At 32.3% G+C, this 13,657-nt stretch overlaps 2 protein-coding genes across 3 annotated transcripts; one reads left to right on the top strand and one right to left on the bottom strand.

Moving 5' to 3' along the window:
- Positions 1 to 4,143: 4,143 nt before the first annotated feature.
- Positions 4,144 to 7,250, top strand: LOC128874192 (damage-control phosphatase ARMT1-like). Of its 2 annotated transcripts, none has more exons than XM_054118656.1 (7): positions 4,144 to 4,290; positions 4,370 to 4,530; positions 4,717 to 4,822; positions 4,937 to 5,184; positions 5,375 to 5,530; positions 5,600 to 5,996; positions 6,076 to 7,250. In XM_054118656.1, exons 2-7 carry the CDS (start codon positions 4,442 to 4,444, stop codon positions 6,430 to 6,432), a joined length of 1,353 nt encoding a protein of 450 aa, XP_053974631.1. In that variant the 5' UTR covers positions 4,144 to 4,290; positions 4,370 to 4,441; the 3' UTR covers positions 6,433 to 7,250. The 2 variants fall into 2 exon arrangements, with proteins under 2 accessions (XP_053974631.1, XP_053974630.1); XM_054118655.1 differs by having other exon boundaries at positions 4,145 to 4,290; positions 5,345 to 5,530; positions 6,076 to 7,243.
- Positions 7,251 to 8,181: 931 nt separating this feature from the next.
- Positions 8,182 to 13,045, bottom strand: LOC128874194 (Golgi phosphoprotein 3 homolog sauron). Its single transcript, XM_054118657.1, has 4 exons — positions 12,332 to 13,045; positions 11,211 to 11,457; positions 10,944 to 11,119; positions 8,182 to 10,485 (listed from the first exon to the last, which is right to left on the bottom strand). The coding sequence occupies exons 1-4, from the start codon at positions 12,575 to 12,577 to the stop codon at positions 10,237 to 10,239; spliced, it is 918 nt and encodes a 305-aa protein (XP_053974632.1). The 5' UTR covers positions 12,578 to 13,045; the 3' UTR covers positions 8,182 to 10,236.
- Positions 13,046 to 13,657: the final 612 nt, after the last annotated feature.

Below are 13,657 nucleotides of genomic sequence, written 5' to 3'. Positions count from 1 at the left end.
TTTTTATGAAATATGGTATACAGGGGTTTTTGAGGTCACTGATTCCAAATCTGAATTCAGAATTTAGAAATTCTAAATGGCAGATCCAATGTAACGGGACAAAGTGCGAAAAGTGATATCTCTAATGGAGACGTCAGAGAATGATAAAGAGCAATTAACAGTAATAAATGTTACCTGCGTGCACATTCATGAACGAACAAACATTCTCGCGACAGTATTAAATTTCAGAGACCAAATCGCGTAGGAACAAATCTTTAACTCTCCGTGGGTTCGCTGCAACTGAACGTAAAAATGTTTTAATGAACTGCTGAGGATAAGAAACTTCAAGCTCTTGAGCACACGACCTGGTAATGAGGATTAATGTAATTACGTCTTGAAGCCTTCGTCTTGAAGAGAAAATAATATTTGTAGAACGAAATCGAGAGTTCGTCCTGTTTAAGTAACGTGATAATTAAAAATTAAAAACGGAAGTATTTTAATTCTTTTACGCTCGACATAAATCAGTATAATGACTGCAGAATCAAACGATTTAATTGCTATACGCCAGAAGCACAGTATGCAGAGTCCATATTTAAAAACTTGAATAGTAACGACGAATGTAATATTAGTTTTTCAATATGGTGAACGTAGTTTGCTTTTGAAATTTGTCATTATGGACAATTGTTGCATGATTTCTATTATCACGTCTCGACTTTACCTAACAAGTACATTCATAGCGAGTAACTTAGTTTAATTTTTTTGACACTTTTTGTCAATTAAATGTCTCACTTGAAAACAATCTGTAATGTGAGGCAAAAACGTAATCATAATAAAGACACAAATGCTCGTGTAACAATTGCAGGTAAAAGTAAAAATACATGCTTCGTTTCTGTGGTATAATAATTAATTTAAACTAGTTCTTTGACGTCACTCGGGGCAGGATTGCGGCTAACCGGAAACTCGGAACGAATATAAGAGAATGTAAATGATAGGAACTGCAAGTTCATTATAACGCCGTAGTGAGGCTGCAAAATTGTTCGCGGAACTTCCGTGAATGGCAGTTAATTATAATTAATTTCATATTGTCTGGTCGACAGGCTGAGCTGATTCTTCGCTCGGTGAGGATCATTCGAAGCGTGCCCATGAAGTTTTAGTTATTGCCGGAATTAATATGAATACGAAATTACTGTGTATATTATAGCGATGTGATAACTTTTCACAGTTATTTTTTCAGTTTTTGTTAGGTACTGTTGAGCCATGGGCCTGCAAAATTTTATCGTGCACATGGATTCGTCTCTTGTCCTCAACTTATACGATTACTTTTATTTTTTAGTGGCAAATTAATTCTGTAACAGAGGTGCACATTGTGTTACTAGAATATACAAGCTGCTTCTTGATACAGTGACTCTTGTTAAGTGTGACGATTAAATTGACAAAACTCGTTAAAAATTAGACAGAATTACTCAATATAAATACAAATAGATATAAGAATTACAGCAGAATTCATAGTTTACCTCCGTTCCTCGAAAAATATTGAAAAAATAAAAAATTCCAAAAAAAAAGTAAAAGAAAGAAAAGATAAAAGAAAAAGGGCTGATTTCAGATGCTAGATCGGTATACTGCTCTAACACCACCTTAAGAAAATCGTAATAGCTCTCGCCTAAACTAGGACCCGTCTTTCATCATTCTGCAAAAGCACGTTAAGATCGGAGGAGGACAGGTTGAGCAATTTCCTCGTTAGAGTTGGCGCGTGAAATCCGCCATTTATTTGTGAACTACCTGATACTTCAGCCAGCAAACACGAATGAATCTGCGCTCGTGCTCGTTCGAATACGGACTTCAAACTTTAATACGTCAGAGAATGCGAGACGAGCCGGCAGAAACCGCTCAGGAGCATATTATCAGTTCGTTCTGCGCTCATAGGAAACCGCAATTTCCACGGATTACACGAACGAAAACTGACTCTCGCGACTGTACAGCGTCGGCCACGGTGGTGGAATTCATGGGTCGCGGGTTATGCCGCATTCGGTGGTATGTAGTAATTAGCAACATTGCTCCCAGATCCCAAAGGAGGAAGGAGGACGGGCCGTTGAATCGAGGTATCGCCGGCGCAGATTTCATTCGAAGGAATACAACGCACGACCGCGATGACTATCTCGCAAATTATTGTTACTATGCAGGCTTGTCGATTGTACTGTCGCGACACTTGGTGTCACATTGCGATGAGTATTTCTTACGAAGATTTCTAACGGTGCCGAAAAGGCAATAAATTTCATAGCGAATCTTTGAACTGACAGATAAATTTTAGAAAAATCTGCTGTTTTAAATTTTTAAAAATTAACGATGCTTTTTACAAACTCATAGAACCACTGGAAATGCTACTAATAGTACCTGAAACGCGAATGCAACACTCCCAGTGACACTTCTTAATATCAAATTTAATAAAGTCTGAGACACCTGTAGTTGAATTATCGCTCTAGTTTGTTGTTTCCAGGGTGGCAGATAAAAACCACATTGGAAGCAAGAAGACGAAATAATTCGAGCCCCTTTGCCAGTGGCTGTTTCGGCATCGGACGACTGAACTTCGGCTAAACTGTCGCAACAACTGACGCTAATGCAACTTCCTAGGTCGTTATGGAAGAGCTTGAAATGTAGATCCACGTGTAACTGTTGCAAATTGGAGGGCAAAGACAAAGACGAGGTTTTTTTGAATGAAGCCTTGAAGAAACTCTTATCGTTAGGTTCTGATAATAATTAAGGAATTAACATTTTCATCAAAGTACCGCGATACAGTAGGATAAAAGAAGTTCTAAAAATAAAAGTAAAAGAACCAACAGTGGATTATAATATCTAATCAATCGACTAGACAATAACTTCTCATTTATCTCTCTGCATTATTCAGACAAAATATTATCTAATTTTTATTTGAATTTGAAATCTATTTTAATAATTGGATCGGTGAAAAAGCGAAAAATGGAGTAATTAGGACTTCTTGTTTCGGTAAACATAAATTCAATATAATAAATGTAAATAGATATGCAGAGTAAATAATTCAAAAAAGTAAAGAACATTGCTTCGAACTGTTATATTTCGACATCAAAGAGTAAACAAATCTAAAGTTACTTACTATTTTTATAATCCCTTCTTTACTTGCAAAGTTTCAGTTGAAGTAAACAGACTGATACACTCGCGTTAGCCTTAATATAGAAATGAAATATTATACCTTTATGTAGATAACTAATATAATTAAATAAATAAACAGCGATGATTTGCACAGCACTGCTTGAAACGTGCAATTTATTCGAAGAAAAGTCAGACGTGTCTGATCACATACTGCCCCGATCTACTTAGGAATTATTTTTGCCTCTGCAGCAATTGTCTTCAATAGAAAATTCATTTAAAATAATAATATACCCTTATGAGCGTCAATTTAACAACCACTAGATTTCACGATTGTACTTTGATTTGGTACAAAGTGTACTGTTAGGTAAACGTGGTGTTATTGGGTAATCATTTGAACAAATCTGTTCAAACCAATTATGAATTCGTAAACTATCGAATAATTGGAAAATATTTCAAAGATTAACCCTTTACAAATGTTTCATAGGTTAACTCTTTGCAAACCAAACTTTGGCAAATAAAATATTTTTGCCGTTATAGTCGTAAGTCGAGTTACAACCGACAAAATACTTTTATTATTTTGGCGTACGTCGAATTATAACTGACGAAACAATTTGATCGTTCTGGTCAGAAGCCTAACTGCGTCTGACAAAACATTATACTGTTCTGGTCGTATATCGGGCTATATCCAACATTTCCAATCTGATGCGTCAATTGTTCATTTGCAGGCGCAATAATGCAATATTAAGAACAGGACAGACAGAAACAAAACTTATCAAGTAAGAACAAAAAATATTATTGGTATAACAAGATAATCTTTGACTAAACGTTATCAATTAATTCAATTAACAAATCTCAAACGGAACACAATAATACTTTTCTTTACTCCAAACATATTACTTATTTACACACAAAAGAATTCTTTCATAATATAATGAAAGAATCCAGAAATGTGAATGACCCTGACTTTAAAACTTACGCACCGTTTTGGAATGGCAGTTTTACGCGCCTTACTCACACGCCAAGATAGTAACGATTTAAAGGTCTATCTGTGACAGAACACACACGCACGCGCATCGCACGTGGCTCGAGTCTCCATTCGCCCTCTGCTCGTGGGAGACTGGTTTCCGTGGAATATATCAAAACAAAAGCGATACGATTATCAGGACTTAACAGGAAGCGAAACACGTGGTAAACAGCAGACTCATCATTGCGTTATGTAAGCGAAACCGAATGCAAATAAGACATTATCGTTCTCTGTTCATTTCAGACTTAACTGTATGCACAGCTGATTGGGATCTACCGTTGTCTAGCTGTGATAGTGAATTTAGATACTAACATCATGTCCGAAAAATCAGACTCGGTAGACATCCAAGATCTACAGGATATACAAACACCTTTTGGGGTGCCTTTGAAGGGGATCTATAAACGGTAAATAAATTTTATTATTTATATTTAACCTAGAAGTCGTGGACCAAGTTAGCATCTGACAACGCAGTACTTATATTTGATATCAGTCCAATAATTATAATGTCAATTCATTATAAACTCTAATTTTCACCTGTTATCATTTTTATAATATGGTGTATGCATATAATCATACTCATCTTGTTATAGGAGTTTTGCTTATATAACAATCAAAGATAGATTACCAATAATTCTAACTAAAATAATTGATACTCTTAGTCGTGATAAGGACAACATTGCGAGGAAATATGGGGAGGTATAGTGTATGCTTTAAGAGATTTCCTGTACCATACATTTGTTTGTGTTTTAATAATACAAAATACAGATCAAGATGTGTCCATCTGATGTGTGGAACTTTTAAATTGTTTAGAATGCCACGGAAGAAATTAAGCAATTGGTAGGATTTATTAGTAAATTAAAAAACGAAATAGTTACAAACAAAACTTTAAAGCCTCTGCAATTGCTACCCAATGTAACAGGTAATGATGCTGAAGAATGGAATAGGTATTTAATTAAAAGGAGCGCAATAGAAGGCGGTACACCAACATGGTTTAATACAGATTGGTTATACTGCGAATGTTATATGTATCGAACACTTGCACAAGAGATTGCTCTCAAGTATGTTCTAAAAACCATTTAATGAATAATATGTAGTAATAAGTAGATCGATTTTATGCATTTGGTATAAGCTAATATAAATAATACATATGTAGATAAATATTTCATAAAATAATATGATTTAATACCTGCAATGAAATTTGAACTCTTTCATTTTCAGAAAATATTTACACAGTTACGATCCTTTCAGACAACAGAAAGAAGGTGCATTTATTAATTCACTAGCTTGTATAGTTGCACTTTGTAGTTATACAATGAAATTTGTACAAAGATCTGAATCTTTGTCAGAAGTTGAAATTAAAGAAGAGCTTTCTAAATTTATTCAACTAAATCTTTGGGGCAATAAGTATGTTTAATTTATATTATTTGTTTGTATACTTCTATTAACAATTTTACCAGTATACATATTTTGTAGATGTGACTTGTCCCTAAGTGCAGGAGCAGAAGTTAGTCAAAGTTATAACCCCATAGAAATTTTACAGTCAATGTATAAAGATATTCTTGTAGATCAAACAGAATTTGTTTGGAATTTATTAAAAAAGAGAGAAACTAATGTAAAAATAGACATGATATTGGACAATGCAGGATACGAACTGTTTACTGATTTATGCCTAGCAGTATTTCTAATTGCTTGTAAATTTGCTGTAAAAATAAGATTCTATGTAAAACTTTATCCATGGTATGTCAGTGATACAACAAAAAATGATTTCAATTGGACTCTAGATTATATGATGAATTCACCAAATAAAGACCTACAAGAATTAGCTAAACTAGCAAGTAACCACTTGAAGAATAATGTATGGACTATTGAGGTATGACATATATTATTTTATGTAATCATCATAAAATAATTGTAATATAAAATTTAATCCCAACTCATATTTTATTTAGGAAGAGTCCTACTGGACAGGACCTTATGATTTTGCAGCTATGAAAGAGCAAGATAAAGTGTTGTATGCAAAATTATCAGAAGCTAAACTAGCCATATTTAAAGGTGATTTAAATTATAGAAAATTATTAGGTGATATAAATTGGGAATATACAACAGAATTTAATCAAGTACTGAGAGGTTTTCAACCAACACACATTCTTAGTTTAAGAACAGTGAAATCAGATGTTTGCGTTGGCTTACCATCTGGTATGGCAGATGAACTATTTAAGAAAGATGAAAATTGGATGTTTACTGGACAGTATGGGCTTATTGACTCAACTTTGGCTGGAACTTGTAAATGTTCTAACACATGTTAAAATGATAAATACGAAAACACGGAATATAAAAATACTTAGTGTGTTATTGCATGTACTTTGTACACATTATTCGTCTTTGTATATAATTGACTGTACATATACAGTCTAACAGTGAACAGCTACAGCTTCTAATTAAATTATTATAATTCATACACTCATTACTTGATGGGAATATAGAAAATTTGACTGTTTAGCTTACATGGTAATGTGATTGAAATTATGAATGATAGAAAACTAGTCTATATGTTCCCTATTTCAGAAAAATTTTTTAAACATTTGATATAAATTTCTATGTATATACATTTTTTATCTTTCAATAATATACGTGACACTACTAAAAACAGAATTTTCGTACTGTGAACTATTTTTCCGAAACATGTGATTGAACTATAAATAATGCTGTACAGGAATACATCCAAGTGTAACTTCTACAAATTCATTTTTAAAAACGGAAACTTCTTTTACCAAAACCATAACTTATGAACTATTAAACATATCCTAGCTCAAAAACTGTCATCTTTATTTGCGATAATGATAATAATATTAACCTTTCTATATCTATTATATAATTAATCTAATGCAAAAAAGTACTGTTAAAAAAATGTTTTTCTCTATAAAAAACAAAATGATACTTTTTAAATTTTTGTATAAACAAATTAAAATTGTTTGCCCAAATAGATGAACTACATAATAAATGTTTATGTATTTCTTTTATAACCCATATCATTTAATAGAAAATATCTAATATAAATCAACTTATACTTTGATCTACTAAATTTTTAATATCTGATATTTAATACTGAAAAAAAATGTAGTTAATATTTTCAAGAATATATAAATAATGAATAATAATAGTAATTTTACTTCCTTGCATATATATTCTTAATAATTATAATTAACAATTGATAATAACATTTTGTATTTGTATATCTTGTCTTTGTATTCATAAATTAAAAATTATATTAATATTAATTTATTAGTGATAACATTATCATATGAATAAAAAGAAACATAAAAACATGAAAATGTGAAATATGAATTCATTGTTAAGGTTAATTTGCATTGTAAAATGTTAGTTTCATTTAAATAAGTAAAGTAAGAATATTAAAAATATAGTTTATTTTAAAAAATTGATTTATTGGACATCAATGTATGTACTACATATATATAGCAACTGAATAAAATAGATTTTTTCAACAGGCAACCGAGGTAAATATTTATATTTTGTTACTGTTCATGTACTCATATTTTTCACATTAGACAAAATTTCCGAAGAATTAAAAAATTACCAAAATAATTATTATAAATAATCATCTAAAAATTGTATAGCTAATAATTTTTTCATAAACTTCAAATTATAATATATTTTCAACAAATTTACAAGTTGAACATAAAATGAGAATATTGATTGAACTTGAAATACTTTTTTAATTACCGTTACACAATCCAAATACTTGTATTTAGCACCTTTCTCAAAACTTTCACAAAGAATTTCTAGGAATTCTACCAAGTGGCAGTAGAGCTTTTAAGATCTTAAAAATCATCTCAATGTTTATATATACCAATATATAATTTTCGTGATTGAAATAAATTCACACTTCTGGAAGCATTATTCGTTATTGATAGCATCATAATAATAGTGTGAAAATGCTAATTTAATATACATGAAATATGCTTGTCCAGCAAGCTGATTCTTAGGACAATTTCTCTCAGTATAGTTACTTTGTATAAGCAAACTTTTCAATAATGTGCAAGTATAAAATTATCATGTTTATTAATTATTTATCATATTACAAGAAATTTAACAATAGCTGATGCTTTTTAAACTTCTGGTAAATCTTTATATTACTTTAGATATAACATAAGATATACAATACTATAGTATTGTAATATGAACATAATGAAATAACAATATAATACGTATAATCTCATAATACTAAGGCAGCAATAGTAGGGGACTTCAGAATATCTATTTCTTTATCTCTTGTTTATTATTTTCAAGTTTATATATATAGACAAAAATAAATTTACCATTTTTTGATACACAAGAATTTAGAAACAAGAAATAATTTTATACATTATACAAACTTACATATGGATTCCCTTCACAGTACAAGTAATACATTAACTAAAATATCTTCATGTTATTAGATACAAAAATTCTATGTGATAGATACAAGATGTCCCAAGAAATATATAATCATATAAAGATATTTAGGATTAAATGTTATTTTAAATTAAGAAATACTATGATAATAGGATTATTAAACTAATAGTAAAACTCTATTTCTAAAAATATAAAATCTCCAGTTTAAATTGTATTAATAGAAGGTATACATATGAATAGAATTTTTTGTTACCTTTCAATTTAAGCATTAAAATAACGCTTGTATGTTTTAAATATATGGTTAGAAAATTTAACATTGAAATAAAAAGGGATCATATAAAATCCATATTCAAATCAATATAATTAAAGTACTTTATATCGTTGAAAAATGCCACTGTCAAATAAATACGACTAACTCTAGAACTGATACTTGAGCAGTCGCACGACTTGTGATTTTATTATTTCAAAATACATTTTCTACTGTCAATTGCGTGTTAGCTTTTTACAGTTCAAATTTTATTAAAAAATGTTTAACGTAAAAAAAAATCTATTCAAAAATAATAAAATCATATTATCTCGCGCGACTGCGAAGACTAAGAAAGAAAGATTAAATATTTCTTGATCACCCTAAACATACTTGAAAATTTAACAACAAAAATATATATTACTGATAACTACTTACACTCTCCATTATGTTAGAAGAGAAATAATAATTAATCTTGAAAACTTTGTATCCACTTTTAATCGCGTCTGTCTCTGTTGTCCTCACAAAATGTTCCATTATTTATAACAGTCAAATCCCAAGTTTGCATTTTTTCTACTTACACATCACATCATACAATGTTAGGGTAACATGTAAGGGATAAGTTAATAACAGAATTCGTCGAAAACGTATCTACACATCGCGATTAATTAAAAACATAACGACTTCGACACTAGTTTACCGCACGAAAATATTCCCGCGTTACATTTGGCCATAGATTATGACGATACATTGACAGGTTTACACATGTGTTAGAAACGATGTTCATGAAATAATTATATTTTCGATATCCGAGTACTTTACTGCCACCTAGTGAAGCTATGTAACATCTTCGTAAAAAGTAGTTTTCAAAGTAAACCTAGTATAATCCAGTTTGGTATAAAGGGGACATCTAAAGAAATCGTAAAAATTGTCGTCATTGTCACAACTGTGCAAAGAATTACTTTCATCGTTTACACATTCGGACACTTGCAGGAATGTGGCACTTAACCTGACATTAAATGTCTGCCACATAAATACCGTGTCTATAAACATATTTGCAGTCCATGTGCCGACACAATAGATACTGAGAAGATACAGGACAAAACTCAGCACAGTGCTGCAATCTTTCATTCCTTAACTGACATGGCACTACCCCACACTCAAAGTACTCATTCACACTTTAAATTTTGTTATTTTTGTAATATTTAAATATGAACATTTATAATTCAGCTATCAAATGTATTAAATAACAATAATGGAAATTACTAATATTCTAAGTCTGCTTTACACAGTCGGGTTCAAGGTATTTGGTCTGAATTGTATGATCGTTAACAATGATTGTAGCTATTCCATTTCAGATTGCAACTAAAATTCATGCAAAAATTGATAGTCCCAAGTATTCACGCTAGTACCCAGTATTTTCTTTATACACTTGTGGTTTATAGAGGGACTGTTACTTAGTGAATGCTGCAAACACGGCCCAAAGGACTGGATTGGCATTAGGTTTAGCAGCTTCTGCTTCGAAGTCAAGATCTAATAATGTTCGTACTCGCCGCATTGCCACCTCATAATCGTCGTCAGAAAGTGGTGCAAATGCATTTTCTAAAACATCAGCTGCATGAGCTAAGATAACTAAAGCTAATGTTCGCCTATCCATGCGACCAGCATCATTGACCCAACGAGTTAATACAGCTTCCTGAATCTGTGAATTATAAAAGGTTCGATTTCTTAATTTTAATTTTTAATATTAATTCGTAGTAAAACTATTAAAAGCATTATGGAAACACAGGTATAAAAATACTGATGATATCATACTGGTTCTACTATTGTTGTTTATATGCTTAATTGATTGGTAACTTGTACACAAAAGAATTAAGTGTAATATTAACTTTAAAAATATTTCTACGTTTCTACAAAGTTAATTTGAAGCAGGTGTTATCCAAATAAACATTTAAATAAAAATTAATATAGACAAATTCCCTTCAAGGTTATGTATAAAGTTAATATTAGCATTCATGATAGACGAATTTTTTTTACTCAATTAATCTTTTAAAATCTACAAGTATATATTCGGTTCAAAGTACTAATTTCGGTTTTAAGTTCCTGACTGAAACAGTGCATACATTTAAAGCTTAATGAAATGGTACATAAATAGTATACCTTTTTTACAAGACGGCTTTTGGCAAGGTTATCAGTAAGTGGATGAGTTGTCATATCAAAGAGTAAGAAATTCTGTTTTTCTGTCGTTAAAACTCCCTTTTCGACAAGATTCTTTGCTAATCTTTCTCTAACATTTTTCAATTGGTATCTTAATTTGAGTGGGTTCCATGTTTCTCCTAAACAAAGTTAAAGCACCATTGAACATCCACTTCAAGTTACCAAATAATTATACCGATATGTTTCCAAATTATTGAAGCATAAACTAACCACTGAGATATTCAATCCAGCTAGGGACAGTTTCAGGTGGATCAGTTTCTTTTAAATGTTTAAGGGCTTCATCTAACAAAACGTCTCCTGTAGGTGCATCATTTTTAAGTAGAAGTTTCCTCACCAATAGACCTTTTTTACGCATACCAGCCTTTTCTAATTCTACTCGACCACGAAATCCCAGTTCTGCTAAGATACAACCACGTAATCCAGAACTTATGCAGTCATTCCAAAACGAAGTATAACCCTGCAACAAAATTTGCACCTGATAACCTAAATAATAAGTTGAGTCGTAAATAATGTCTGTTTTAAATGACATATAGCAAATACTACTCAGATTCCTAATATGACTGAGAGAATATGTTGGGTTTGATTGTCTTTTTTAAATTAGCAGCATATTAATTGCATGTAAACATCAATATCATGTTTCACAATCAATTGCAAAGTAAAGTACAAGGTTTCCTTATCAATGAATGAACAAAACAAGGAAATTAAAATGACCATTGCAATTAGTCTATTATTCCATCGAGGAACAGAATCTTTTTTGAACACAATTGCGAATGGAAATGAAAAATAAGTTAAAGCCAAGCCTATACAAAACAGAAACAATGTTGTTTATGTGGTGGAATCGACAAGGAAGAATTTATTAATAAGGAAAATGTCAATTTGGTATACGACAATGCCACACAATACACATCAAGATGAACCTACACTAAAATTTTAGATCTGATCTGATCTATTACCACATCCTCCATAAATCATTAAAACTTGCATCATTAACTATCATCTTTTTCGTGCATTACAAAATGAATGGAATAGATGGCACTTTGTAAGTGACCAGTAGATTCGGAAGACCATACATGACTTTTTCAAGTCAAGATTCCCACGTTTATCTCAGAGGCATCGATAAGCCACCAAATAGATAACAACAAATCTTTGATAACAATAACGATTATATATTACATTAAAATTAGTTTCCATCATTTTTAGAAGTAAACAAAGTTGGTGAAAGTAAACGGACATTATTCGTGACTCGACCCAGTGCAAGTCTTTTGCACATCCCACAAGGTGTGACATCGAAGGAATCCGACATAAAACAGGAGGCAACGATGTCAACAAACCTCCTTGTCCTTAAGGCCGAGCAACAGAACTTCCTCCATGAGCGTTAATCGCGTTTCTTTGTCAGAATCGTCGTCGATCGTGGGATTCGAGTTTTGATCTTTTTGTATGGAAGAGTCTGTGTCCATGCCATGACCCGACAATTTATCGTTGTGGCCAACATCGTTCGAGCTATCCTGACCCAAACTGCTACTGCTACTGCTGTTAACCACACGTCGTCGTTGTACCAACCCGTCAGTGCGATTCATCGTTCGACGAAGCTGTGGCTTCTTCTGCGATTACGTCCGCGTGTCAGATACGCCACCGTGTCGCCTTCACTCCCGTTGATTAGACGTGCAGTAAACCGCAGTTACAGCAAGCTGGCGGCATGTATCGAACAATACACACTATATTGTTGACGTTTTGACCGATGCGACATATCTTTCCAAGATGGCTAGTCCCTTACGGACGGCTCTATTTTGTTCCAGCAGTAGTGCCCACTTTTTCTGCCCTCGTGTTACATACGAATAAGAAATGGTCCTGATACGTTGTGCGTAACACTAGCGTTCACGTAGTTCGTTGTTTCGGCGACGCATTTATCTCGGCGCTAATGTTTTCGACAAGAAATTCACCGCAGTTTTAATCGAAGCCCTCTCGACAATCGTCGAGCCTGAACGCGGATCGCGCACCGTATGTTGCGAAGTTGCGATTGTTTAGACGGGTCACTCGACTTAGAACCACAGATTACTCATACAGAGGCGAAACTCCGACGTTTTCCAGATTTTGCGCATGCGTCTTCGAAAGATTATCACCTTGAAGATAGCTACGATACCTTTGCAATAGTAATCGTGGTTAAATTAGAATGATTTAATTAGGCCATCGGGAGTCATCGGTTTAATTTGCTTAGCGCCGGTTCTAATCTAAAAATACGTGGACACGACTATCAAGAGTTTCGTGTTTGTAAAATTACTTTATGCTCAGAATGATCATAGTCGCTCCGTCGATAAAGTTTTCTTCGCGATCGTCGCGCCAGAAGTGCGGATAACTCGTGCGAATGTTTCATGAAGAAAAATTATTCAAATATTGTTCGCGCTTATCTCTTTTACTTCTAGTTAAAACGTAAAAATCTTAACGAAATCGTAAAAAGCTGAACATATTTTACATGATATATGTATATACTAAACGTACTTTTCTTAGCTACAGTGGGTGTAGAAAGTATTCGTACACCGATCAATTTCCAAAAAAATTGTGTAAAATTGTAATTTATTAACTTATGTTTTATAAACAATGACATTTTACATATTCTCGGAAATCTCTAGAATAGATTACAAAAAAAAAATAGCTATTTA

The sequence above is a fragment of the Hylaeus volcanicus genome, chromosome 3, assembly GCF_026283585.1.
Source record: "Hylaeus volcanicus isolate JK05 chromosome 3, UHH_iyHylVolc1.0_haploid, whole genome shotgun sequence".
Lineage (NCBI taxonomy): Eukaryota > Metazoa > Arthropoda > Insecta > Hymenoptera > Colletidae > Hylaeus > Hylaeus volcanicus.
Note: the sequence above shows the minus strand (reverse complement) of the source record. Positions and strands in the feature narration are given on the sequence as shown.

Excerpts from the sequence above, each read along its gene's own strand:
- LOC128874192 (XM_054118655.1), top strand. The coding sequence starts at position 4,442 with ATGTCCGAAAAATCAGACTCGGTAGACATCCAAGATCTACAGGATATA. Across the intron at positions 4,531-4,716 it reads TTGAAGGGGATCTATAAACG|GAGTTTTGCTTATATAACAA; the intron begins GTAAATAAATTT and ends ATCTTGTTATAG. Across the intron at positions 5,531-5,599 it reads CTAAATCTTTGGGGCAATAA|ATGTGACTTGTCCCTAAGTG; the intron begins GTATGTTTAATT and ends CATATTTTGTAG.
- LOC128874194 (XM_054118657.1), bottom strand. The coding sequence starts at position 12,577 with ATGAATCGCACTGACGGGTTGGTACAACGACGACGTGTGGTTAACAGC. Across the intron at positions 11,458-12,331 it reads TCGGCCTTAAGGACAAGGAG|GGTTATACTTCGTTTTGGAA; the intron begins GTTTGTTGACAT and ends ATTTTGTTGCAG. Across the intron at positions 11,120-11,210 it reads CTGGATTGAATATCTCAGTG|GAGAAACATGGAACCCACTC; the intron begins GTTAGTTTATGC and ends AACTTTGTTTAG.